Here is a 12,918-nt window from a genome sequence, read left to right as displayed (position 1 = left end):
CCTCAGTCGTGCGAGCAAAGACCTATTATCGCAAGGCAAGGCTGTATTCGTTTGTTCAAATTGCCGGGATAAAATGAATGGCAGAAGTGTGAAACAGTATTTTACTGATGAGCTCACACACGACACGACTCCGTCACCTGATGGCTTACCGGCTCAGGTTCAACAACTGTTCAACTTGGTGGAATCGCTGAGTGATAAAGTTGACAAGTGCATTTCCATGGATATTCCTGCTGAGCGACCATCGAATCGATCAAGGAAGGGAAATGCCTGGCCCAGACTTGGTGTTAAACTTCGTCCTGGTAATGAAGGTGGACCGATTGGCACTTCTTCTGTACGTGGGACCAATGCAATTGATCTCAGTGACTTGTCTGTACCGTGTCTAACACCACCGATCTCCCCTCCAAAGTTCTGGCTCTACCTGTCCGGATTACACCCGTTAATAACTGCTGAGGACATTCAAAAAATTACTTCTCGCTGCTTGGATCTAACAACACCTGCTGACGTCGTGCGTCTCGTTCCCAAGGAAGTGGATATGACGAAGCTGACTTTCATTTCCTTCAAAGTTGGCTTGGATCCATCGCTTAAAGAACTAGCTCTCGACGCTTCTACGTGGCCTGATGGGATATTATTCCGTGAATTCACCGACTACTCAAAAAACCAGTCTGGATCCAACGGCAATCCACTGACAAATACTTAAGGCTCTATCATGTGGACGGTGGAAACCCTAGGGTTAGCACCATTATCAATAATCATTCTTTGCGACATTCTGTGGACGGTGGAAACCCTAGGGTTTCCACCAGAGGTGAGTATCTGTACCATTCACCAAATATTCCCGCGCCAAATATGTCCATGTTGCAGAACACGACCCGTGACGCTAGTCGTTTATGGGTTTATTACCAAAACGTACGTGGACTGCGCACCAAGATCGACGACTTTTACTGCAACGTCCTGGAGTACAATTTTGACGTCATCATTTTAATCGAGACGGGGCTTAACGAGGCTATCAATTCGACGCAGCTTTTCGGAAGCAACTACAATGTGTACCTAATTGCCGTACATCATCGTTTCATCAGTAGCAGTGTCGTTGCAACGAGCGGAGAATACGATAGAACAAGTGTGTGTATCGACGAGGATTGGATCCAAGCGACAATTGCTGTGTGCAATTTACGTTCCTCCAGACAAGAGCAAGGATCTCAGCGTTTTGAATGGGCATATTGAATCGATCCAAGAGCTTTGTAACAGTGGCTCTGACAGCGATTGCTTGCTGGTATGCGGTGACTACAATCAACCTGGGATATCCTGGAGTTGGGCTGATGGCGAGATTCGACCTGTGAACTCTGTTCCTTTACCAGTTGCTAGCTCATTCTTGATTGATGGCATGGATTTCCACAACCTGCATCAGAGAAATCTCGAGCGCAACCACTTAGGACGCATCCTGGATTTGTTCTTTTGCCATACGGACTTTCCTGTGGAAATCTCGAGATCTGTTTCACCACTCTTGCCAGTTGATCTTCATCATCCGCCACTAGTCGTCTGCTTACCATCTCTAGTTGATGACGGTGCACTGCTGCTGAATGCGAGTGATGAGCTTGCGTTAGACTATAGCAAGATTGATTTCGATGTTCTAATGGACTTCCTTTCCGTCACTGACTGGGATCTTCTTTTCGATGGACTGAATGCTGATGAAATGGCTGAAACGTTGTGTGCTGTGCTAAATAATTGGATGGATACAAACGTACCGATTCGTCGGCCTGCTGTTTCTCCTGCGTGGAGCACCGCTTTGCTACGAAAACTAAAACGAAATAGAAATGCTTCGCAACGTAGACTTCGGCGATACCGTTCCCTGGCAAATAAGCGTAGTTTTCACTTGGCGTGTAACGAGTACCGTAATCTAAACTCTTCGCTCTACAAATCGTACATTTTACGAGTGCAAACTAATTTAAGGCGAAACCCCAAGAGCTTTTGGAGCTATGTAAACTCGAAGAGGAAAAATTCAACAATGCCTGCAAGTGTTTTTTTCAATGACATTGAATCGTCGATAGGCGGGGAGAAATGTGAGCTTTTTGCTGCTCATTTTTCGTCGGTTTTTGCCGCAGAATCCATCTGAACTTGTCTCGGCTGTTTCGGATGTGTCTTCAAACCTTGTTGACATAAACACTTTTGAAATAACGCCCGTTATGGTAACTAATGCCGCCAAGAAAATGAAATGTACCTTCTCGCCTGGACCAGATGGCATTCCTTCTGCAGTGTATTGTCGTACCATTGGAGCGCTTGTTGAACCGCTTTGCAGAATCTTCAACAAATCTTTTGTAGAGTCGAAATTTCCTGCAATCTGGAAAGAGTCATTTATGGTTCCGGTACACAAGAAAGGAGATAAACGTGACGTTAAAAACTACAGAGGAATTACTAATCTCTCTGCAGCATCAAAACTGTTTGAGATAATTGTGAGTGGTTTCATTCTTGAGCACACCAAATGCTATATCTCTAGTGACCAACATGGCTTCATGCCTGGACGATCGGTTACCACAAATCTTCTAAATTTTACCACGACATGTTTTGAGCAACTGGAAAATGGGGCACAAATAGACGTCATCTACACTGATCTAAAAGCAGCGTTTGATACGATCAACCATGACATTATGTTGGCAAAGCTATCCAAACTCGGTGCGTCGGACCGTTTGACTTCGTGGTTGTGCTCCAACTTGACTGACAGGTCTCTGCGAGTGAAACTCGATTCCAGTACTTCCTCGTATTTCACGAACTCGTCAGGTGTACCACAGGGTAGCAATCTTGGCCCGTTGCTGTTTGTGTTGTACATCAACGACGCACTTCTTCTACTTGGAGATGGCTGTAAGCTTGCGTATGCCGATGACCTAAAGCTGTACTTCGTGGTGCGGACTGCTGAGGATTGCATTCGTCTTCAATCGGTATTGGATCTGTTCGTTGATTGGTGTCGGAATAAGCTTACCCTCAGCATTCCTAAATGTATGGTAATGTCGTATTACCGCATCAGGCAGCCGATTGTTTTTGACTATGCCATCAACGGTGTGGTTCTTCAAAGAACCGACCAGTTCAGCGATCTTGGTACCACCGAGAACATTACGAAGTGGTACCCTTTTCCAACCGCGGTACCATCGAACGGCGTTCGGTTACAACGAACCACTAACAACTATGATGCGTACGTTTACGGCTGTCGAAGAATTATTCGAATTTGGGGAATCTTCATCTCGCTTTTTGGCACGGATTAGAAACACTTGAATTGTTTTAGCTTTAAGGTTGTTTCATGTAGACAATAGTCCGATGAAAAAAATTAAATAATAATAATAATAATAATAATAATATATCAGAGAAGAATACCAAAGCACAGACTACGAAAGTCTCATGTAAAATTAGGACCAATTTCTTCTTCTCCGCTTAAATCTTAAGCCAGCTTTACCTATATAGTTAAACATAGCTTAACACATACGAGCGTCGCTTTTGATTATTGTTTAAATTACTAGAGACGCAAAATTCAGCTCCGAAACAATTTTGGAAATAATTCTAATATAATTGAGAGTGCATTTTAACGAGAGTTCTGAGAAGAATTCTATGATGATTGCATGAGGATTCTAGGTCCAATTAGTTCTGAAATTTTGCTTAAGGGGGCTCTGATGAGAATTTCATTTAAATCCCGTGAACTTCAAAGATGGTCTCTGCGGATAGTTCTTAAAGAGTTCTGGGTGATTTCTGACAATACTTCCAAGAGAATTCTAAAGAGTTCGAAATAAATTCCGAGAAGAATTCCAATAGAATCGAATTTTGAGGGTTCAATCTTAAAGGAATTCTGATGGATTTTTGTATTGAGAATTCTGAGGAAATACTATGGGGATTCTAAGGAGAATACGAATTGAATTTCCAATTGAATGCAAGGGAGGAGTTCAAGATTATTCTAAGCAGAAATTTCTGAAATTTCTGAGGTTAATTCCATGGAAATTCTGAGGATGGATTTATGGAAGGAGCCTTCAAAATAATCTACTTTAACTTTTTATGTGTTATTACTTCATGCGTGAATTTAACGGTTTACATAGTCGGAGATGCTTAACGTCAAATATCAGACTAAAAGTGGAGATTTTATACGATCGATGAGGAGATTCAATAATAGAGTTGATAGTTTCGTTATAGTACGGTAGTGTGAAAATTGTTTATACAAAGTAGAAAGCGAGCAAAGGACAATTTTGAGGAAGGTACGAATCGCGTAGTTGTTTACGTCAGATGGCGATTTGAGTGTGAAACAATCGATAGAACTGTTACCGCACATCAGAGGTATATGAGCAAATCGGCGATCATCCCTTTTGCCAGTGGTGGTAGGGGGAAAAACCCCTCACCATCCCTCATTAATGGATGAGCTTGGTAAAGGAGAAGGTTTTCCCTATTCGTACCTTCCTCAAAATTGTCCTTTGTTCGCTTTCTACTTTCTATATACAAATTTCACACTGTCACACTATAACGGAACTATCAACTCTTTACTTTCATCTCCTCATCTATCGTATAAAATGACCACTTAAATTCTGATATTTGATATTAAGCATTTACAACTACGAAAATAATGTATTTATAAGAATTTTGTTGATTGTTCAGCAAAGAATTTCAAGAGTGCAATATTATTTTTGTAAAAGCTTATTTACCTCTAAGTTTAAGAGAAGGGGAATTATTCTAAACAAGTTCTTGAGATCATTCTGAAGAAATTCTGTGAAAAGTCCTTAGCGACTTATCAAAGTTATCTACCTAGATATATCAAATATTTAAAGATTTCGAACGCAGAATCAAATTTAAGATCATAAAAAATGAATTTACTATTTGCTAGTCATTATGTATAACGTAAACAAAAGTAAATTATTCAAATCACTTGAAATGCTCTTCACAGGAGATTCCGTTGTGAGATTCGATTAAATTAGGAATTTATGAAATTTGATTTTAAGTTCCATGACATAAAAAGTTTATTTCAATATCAATCCGTATTTGAATTTCTAAGTTACCATATAAATAGTTACTTATTTAGTATTTACAAGTCACTATTTGGTCACTTTTTCCGTAATTTTAGTCACTAAAGTCACTGCTATTATATCGCATCAGCACTACCAGCCCTGTCCCCTAAATTGTGCGCCTAAACTCTGTGAATCTGTTTGGACATTGTTCGTTTTTAAGGAACTGTCCCAGTCGTGATTGATCTAGTAGTAGATCTGTACTCCGCCAGGACGATAGGAGAACCTAAAATATCTGGTATACATGGAATACGTGGATAATGAGCTAGGTTGTTGGTCAGGCCAAAAAGATATTCAGATTGGAAATTTAGAGTCATCATTGTGTTTGCCGCACAATATACAAATGCAATAATGATAAGAGGTTGAGAAGTAGTCAAAGTGCTTAAAAAGCTATTGCCTTGGGTTCCATTTAGGGTGTGATACTCACGATGAAAAAGAAGAAGTGAATTGAATAATTAAGTTTGAGAGACTGGATATATACGTCTACAAAATACCCATTTACTATCGGTAATACCAAAGTTATCGAACTAGTCATGTTTACCAAATTTATTAGATTTGCTTTGAAATATAGGATCCACAATCACGCAACAGGATATTGCAAATAAGTGTGAAATAAATCGTTTGAATTGTCCCATTCTACGAGTTCATTCAGCTTTCCTGCCTTTCTCACGTGACTCACCTTTCCATGACCAGACCCAAACGAATAATATACAGACTATCCACTTTAAACGTCTGCTCCGCCTATCCCTCGTATCACTGGCAGTTTGCAAAATATATTCGTGCCTGCGACTCGTTTGGTAGCACACAAAGAACGCGCTTGTCATACAGAGGGTATGCCTATGTAGGTACGACGAAAACTTTCAATTTCACCACTTTCCTGTCTTTTTTTGTGTTTGTGCTATGTTGCTTTGGCGCTGACTGACTGGTTCCTCTTTCATATTAAATTTGATTCAATAATGGTGTCCCCTCCTTTCGGTTCCCATTTCAGCTGACGCCAGCAACAGCACTGGTACCATCAGTTCCAGCAGCAGTAGTAGGAGCAGTAGCAGCAGCAGCAGCAGCAGCAGTAGCGGCAGAAGTGGCAGTAGTGTTGGCATCAACCGGAACGGAGCAATCGGGGAGGAAAGTGGCAATGAATCATCGTTATTATCAGCGACGGCGGCAGGATCCCAATCCTCCATCGAGCCAATCACGATATCTTCATCACCGTTCTCCAAGACAAGGTAAGTTAGGTTCCCCAGAGATGAATTTGGTGGTTTCTTCTTTCCGTATACAAATCTGGATGGTGTGGGATGGGCTATTTTGCCAAAGCGAAAGAACAGAGCAGAGCACGCAGAAAAAGGGTTTAAGTAGTTTTAAAATTAGATTTCCTGTGTCAGGCTCCAACCAAAGCGTGACTAGGGGTTTTGTTTATCCAAAGAAAACTCTATTGAAAGTAAAAGAGCAGAAACTCGCTAACAACCTACCCCCAAAGCTTGCTAAATGTGATACTAAAATGTTATTTGAAATACATTTGCACTTGCAGAATAGCTTGACGCAAGCAGTGCCCTCACCTGCATACGGCCATCAGGCTCAATCTCTTCATCCCATCGCCTTTTTTTCACCGGCGTACCGGCCGGTTGCAAACGGTTGAGAACCTGCTGAGGCGTAGATATGTACGCTTCGGAGATAGACTAATGGTAATATTTATCATTTTATTGAAAAACATACATTAGTTTCGCCCAGGCTGTGTGATACATATTTCTATAAATATAGGGTTTGAGCTTTCGCACGAATCAAGCGGTGGGGTGAGGGTACCTACTCTACTCCTACGTCTTGTTCGTTAGATCCAATTCCGACACTAGTTGTAATTGCAAAAGTACGGTTCACAGAGCGCTCGAGATTGGTACTATTGGTAGGTGTACTTTATCTGTGATTCTGAACTGAAACGTGTGCCGGGCTGCCAACAGCATCATCATCATCAGCATCTCCAGCTCAGTTCGGGAAAACCATGATTTGGTCCGTTGAGCCAGGATTGAATTTCAAACTATTACTAGATCCATTAGCGAGCTTGGCTCGGCCCACATTTTTAGACCAGCAAATAGATACCTGTCCAGCTTTTTGCTTCAATTTATGAGTTATTGATTTGTCGAATTGAGATTCGCACTAGGCGATTGTGTGCTGGGAATTTCCTAATGCGCTGATGCAGATATATGCTCCGATTATTATTCGGGTGGTTCGATACATGGAGTTTAATTGATTTATCTCGTCAATCATTTTTAATGGCCGCAGGATATTTGTGGATTTCACAATAGAGCAGTTACGTCAACTGACGAATCGATTTTATTTTCCCACTCTGACTTGCATGAAACTTTGCATAATTGTTCGCTAGGGGCCAACTTTATCTCAGACGTCATTTAGATCAGATGGGTCGTTTATGTGCTATTGAAAAATATAGAATACGCCATCTTGAAAAATTAGGTGCGAGACAAAAAAAAAAAAAAATGCAAGGTATTTTGAAAAATTTCTCCCCGGTGATCAATTTTCCCTCGGACTACGGTACTTGTAAGTAGAATTCCAAAAATTCTAATTCCAAAAGCACTCTTAGGAGTATTTTAAGTTGCACGGAAATCTGTATGTAGAATTTCAAGGTTGTTCCTGTAATCATCTTTAGAGATCCCAAGGCGGGAGTTCTTAGGGAATATATAGAGAATTCTGAAGATTATTCCAAAATTTAGTAAATACTCAACAGAGATGTTTTCAGGAGAATTCTTTGTGTAATTCCTAGGGAATACAGCAAGAATTGTTAATAATTTTATGAGAATTGCACGGGTAATCATTAGACTGATGCAAAATTTGTAATTTTTACTCCATGGAGGTCCCAGTTTGGAACCGCTCAAACGGTTCCAAACTGGGACCTCATAAAATTTGAACTCATTTAGTGAGAAACAGACTTGGCACAAACCATTTTAAGTTTATATGGGAATTACTGTGGAGAAACCATAATTTCGGTTCATATCTATCTCAAAATTCACCAGTTAACTCTACTTTAGAAAACGATAGCTGAGCTTTTCTGAGCTACAACTTTGTTCAAGACCAGTTGTCGATCAAATGTAAGGAACAAAAGTTATTAATGATTCAACTCACTGATGTCTTATGATTACGCTCAATCAACTGTTCAGCAGGCAACATTGGTGTTTATGGCGCGTAGAATAGAGGACAAAAATCATGGCTACTATGTCACACTGCAGAATACAGTGTTGCCCACAATACAGTTGCTTAATCATGTCATAAGATTATCAATTTCTTAAACAATTAATAACTATTTAATTTGACGTTTGGCTGAAAAACGATGTTTTGCAAAGTTGTAGCTGATAAAAATTTCCATGTGAATATTAATAGAATTTGGTAACAGTACTATACCTAAAGAGGCTAGAAGACAATGAACAAAAAGTTTTGTTTTCCCATAGTAATTTCCATATAAACTTCAAATGGTTTGTGCCAAGTCAGTTTCTTATCAAATGAGTTAAAACTTTCGTAGGCTAATCAGGACCCGATTTGAAACCGTTTGAACACTGTGGAGCGAAAATTTCAAATTTTGCATCAGTCTAGTAATCATAGTTCTATAGAACATAGAACACAGAAGGTAAACAAAATTCTGAGAATACTCCTGCAGTTTCAGAAAGGTTAATATGTAAGGTTAACTCTGGGAGCTCCAGAAACTCAAGTAATTCTCGAAACCCCCTTAGAGTATAAAACCTTTTCGTGCTACGTTAACGATGTAAGATCTACCACATCGAAGTCTGCCCCTTCTTGTTGACGATCATGAGCCAGGGAACTGAGATGGGAAATAACAAAAGGTTTGAACCAGGGTTCTGATGCATGGTCAAATATCAGTATCATCGCTTGTTTTTGTCACTAAGAACACCCATTTTGGCGCGTCTTTGTAGAGGTCCCAGAACTTTTAGAATGATACGGAACATCACAATCGAATAAGGATTCTTGTAGTGAGACCTATTTTGATCCCAGAACTCTTCGAATGATGTTTAACATCATCATTGAATAAGACTTCTTGTGAGAAGCGCATATATGAATGATAACTGTATCGAATACGAATACGAATACCTCATTACCCTTACATCACATAAGATCAGTGTGTTGGTAGCAGTAATTACAACCCGACCAAAGGAAAAACAAATCTCTAAACGCTCTCTGTTCTTTTGGAACTTTTTGAACTTCATGCATTCCGAAAACATACGGTGCTCCTAGAATTACAGCAACTAACAGAACTCTAAAGAACTTGCTGAAATCTTGTGTAGATATTGCAAATCTCCTGAAACTTGTGAAATTCCTTTAACATAATTCTTGGAATATTACGGTCGGTACTCTGGTACTTTCAGAACTCTCGACACTCCAAAAAATAACAACGTGCCTTGAACTCCTGGGACTCTCAAACATCGATGTTTTGGTTGTTCCAATATTTCCGGAAATTGCTGGAGTTTTGGAGGATGTTTTTTTTTTATCTGTATCTTTCTTTATTAAAGAGACTTTCAGCCATTGGCTGGTTCATCTCTGATCGGATGTTTTTGCAATGTCGCAAATTCCCCCATAAAACTCAAGAATTAAACAACACAAACAAAAGGGTATTTATTCAGCTTTCAAACGATATATAACAAGTTATTACATTTCACCGTTTCGAACGAACTGTCACACTTTACTTGTGATCGATGCCATCATGATCTGCACAGTCGCTGGTGACACTGAATCGGCGAACTTATTCCACTTTAAACGCATTTGTTGTGCATTTGTCACTTCTTTACCGCATCCTCAACGTTTTCGCTTGACAATTGCCCAATATTTTTCGATCGGTCTGAACTCAGGGCAATTCAGAGGATTAATCTCTTTGGCGACGAAATTAACATTGTTTACAGCATACCATTCTAGTACCTCCTTAGAGTAGTGGCAGCCGGCTAGATCCGGCCAAAACATAACGTTGGTCTTGTGTTGCCGAATGAAGGTTATAATCCGCTTTTTCAGACACTCTTTAATGTAAACCTTCGACGTCATTGTGTGAGATTTGATGAAAACCTTGGTTTTAAGGCCACAACTGCAGATTCGTTGCCAAATCATTAGTTTCCGAGCAAACTTATCAACAAAAACAAATTTATACCTGGAAGGGACATCACCACGACCAGTTGCCAGGTAAAATTTTCGTCCGGGGATTTGTTTATAATCCCTTTTGACATATGTTTCGTTATCCTTTAAAATACAGCCATCAAATTTCGTCAAAACTCGTTCGTATAGTAATCGTGCTCGCTTTTTGGCCACTAAATATTGTTTCAGGGAGCGATTCAGATGTTTACTGGCACAAAAACACTTATATCCTTCTCTTGAAAGGATGTTACGCACGGTGGAAAAGTTGGAATCGTATTTCTTTGCCAAATCACGTATGGAGACACCTGGGTTGCTTTTCACGTACCTCAACACCTTTCTCCTCAGCTCTTTGTCCCTAGTGCCACTTTTATGATAGATGCGCTGTGCTCTATCCACACTCAGAGTATCCTTGTAACGTTTGACTACAAGACTCACCACTTTTGCTATTTTTGAGGCAGACCACGAAGGGTTCTTTAGATGTTTGTGCACAATAAATTTTCTTTTCTCAAGTTCCATGATCCGTAATGTCGGGATGCGTCGATCAATCGACCAATTTCTTCGTCAATTAAACAGCAACAAATGCCTGTCAAATGTTTTTGTTCCAACCACAGGGGCGCGGTGGTGCATTAAACCGTGCGTCCAGATTTACTTTGAATCGAGCTTTACTAATGCAAAAAGAGTCCAAGCTTAGAAATCTCTCAATTAAGAACGCCCATAAAATCATAACAGTCTCATATGGATTTTTGTCAGAAATGAGTTATCCATTAGAATCAATTGTAAACTACCGGCATTTTACAATGTGCCCTAAAAGTTATACGCTTTGTTCAGAAAATATCGTAAAAATACCAAAACTAGGTTGCCCCAATGGAAAAATATATTTGTGTACATCTAGAACACTAAGTTGGACTTGATTCACCTTCTGCTAGGACTACAACATCTCGACTGATTTGAAACTCACCGCTGTCAGGATTGTACAAACGGTAGCCTTTGGTGTCCTCACAATAGCCGACGAAGATCGCTTTTCTGGCCTTGGCATCGAACTTCTTCCGCTTCGCTTCACGGAATGTGTGCCATCACTTGAGATCCAAAAATCTTGAGATGCTTGAGGTGCGGCTTCTTTCCAGACCATGCCTCTTCTGGCGTTATGTTCTCCAATGACCGCGTTGGACATCGATTGGCCAGATAGGCAGCTGTCGAAACAGCTTCCGCCCAAAACTGCTTACTAAGCTTTGCACCGTTGAGCATGCACCGTGTTTTCTCCACCAACGTGCGGTTCATGCGTTCTGCAACACCATTCTGTTCAGGCGTATACGGACACGTGGTTTGGTGCCGGATACTTTCACGTTCCAGAACTTCACGGAAACTTTTGTGGATGTACTCCGTCCCATTGTCTGTGCGCAAAATCTTCAGCTTCTTCCCGCTTTGTCTCTCGGCTCTAGTTTTGAATTTCTTGAATGCTTTAAGCGTCTGATTCTTCCCTTCAAGAAAGAACACTACTACCATAGAGGTAACTCTAAGACTAGAAGGTCCCGAAATGACGTGCTCAACTTTTTGGCTCAGCTCTGGTACTCTCTTCGGTCCCAAGCTAATCGATTCACCCCTCGAAACATAGGAAAAATCAATAACCCCTCATTTTATCTGTCAAACTTTCATAGCGAATCAAAACAAACATTGCGTAGTACTAGAATTTCGACTAGAAATCGTTTGCTTGGGACCAATAGACTAGTCAAGTAGTGAGCCAATTTAAAATCGTTAGTTTCGTATTGATTGTTGCTACTACCTTCTTACTGGCATCGTCCACGAAGGTAATAAAGTAGCGACTTCTTTTAAACGATGGTACCTTCACGGGGCCGCACAGGTCGGAGTGCACCAGCTCTAGCAATTCCTTCGCTTTTGAACCACTGGTGGCAAACGAAAATCGTGCCTGTTTGCCCGTGAGACACGACACACAATTGGTAAGTGCTTCATTCTTGAAGTCGATTCCGCTAGCCGCTTCCTTGAGTTTCTTCAAGCTTCCTTCATTCAAATGGCCAAGACGGTGATGCCACAACTCGATGCTGTTAACCAGAAACGATTTTCCGGCCGACTGACACGATAGAGACCGCCTTCTTCAACTCCGGTAATGACAAGCTCGCCGCTTTCATCCCAGACTTCGCACTTGTTCGCCGTGAATACTACCTTGTTTCCTTGCTTACAGATGGCGCTGACCGATAACAGGTTGGTTGCTAGGTCCGGAATTTTCAACACATTAGCAAATTTCACGCTTCCTTCTGCAGTTTCCACGGAAACTGTTCCCTTTGCAACGGCCTTCATGTTGCTGTTGTTTGCTGTTCCACCGTCATGGTCCATGGCAACCGCGTTGACGAAAGGTTGATCCGAACGTGCCATGTGGCTGGTGGCACCGGAATCCAGATACCACTCATCGGTCCTTACATCTCCAATAGCGAAAATACAGCACAGTCATTTTGACTTGCTTGGCTTCAAAGACGACTTTTTGGCATTGGGACATTTGGCTGCAAAGTGCCCCGGTTTCTCGCAGTTGTAGCACAGCTTCTCACCTTTGTTACCGTCCTTTAGCTCGCCGGACTTCTTTCGGCTGGTTTTGCTGTGCTGCTGCTGTCTAGGCCGTACCGGACGCTTCGAGTCCCATGATCATGGGCTCGTACTGCTCAGGAAGTCCCATCAACAGAACCGCCGCGAGCCAAGAATCGTCCACCTTGAATCCCACGGATGCGAGCTTGTGACTTGTGCTCATCAATAAGTC

The 12,918-nt window shown here is 41.1% G+C and overlaps 1 protein-coding gene across 1 annotated transcript in view; it reads left to right on the top strand.

The window, feature by feature from the left end:
* Positions 1-12,918, top strand: part of LOC135711062 (uncharacterized) — an 84,792-nt gene that overhangs the window by 68,378 nt on the left and 3,496 nt on the right. The window contains exon 4 of the mRNA XM_065233806.1: positions 6,010-6,244. Within this exon, the coding sequence (XP_065089878.1) occupies positions 6,010-6,244 (235 nt within the window). The remainder of the gene's footprint in view (positions 1-6,009; positions 6,245-12,918) is intronic.

The sequence above is a fragment of the Ochlerotatus camptorhynchus genome, unplaced genomic scaffold, assembly GCF_037179485.1.
Source record: "Ochlerotatus camptorhynchus isolate MF236.1 unplaced genomic scaffold, CSIRO-AGI_Acam_v1.1 ptg000417l, whole genome shotgun sequence".
Taxonomy (NCBI): Eukaryota; Metazoa; Arthropoda; class Insecta; order Diptera; family Culicidae; genus Ochlerotatus; species Ochlerotatus camptorhynchus.
This window is presented reverse-complemented; position numbering and strand designations above follow the sequence as displayed.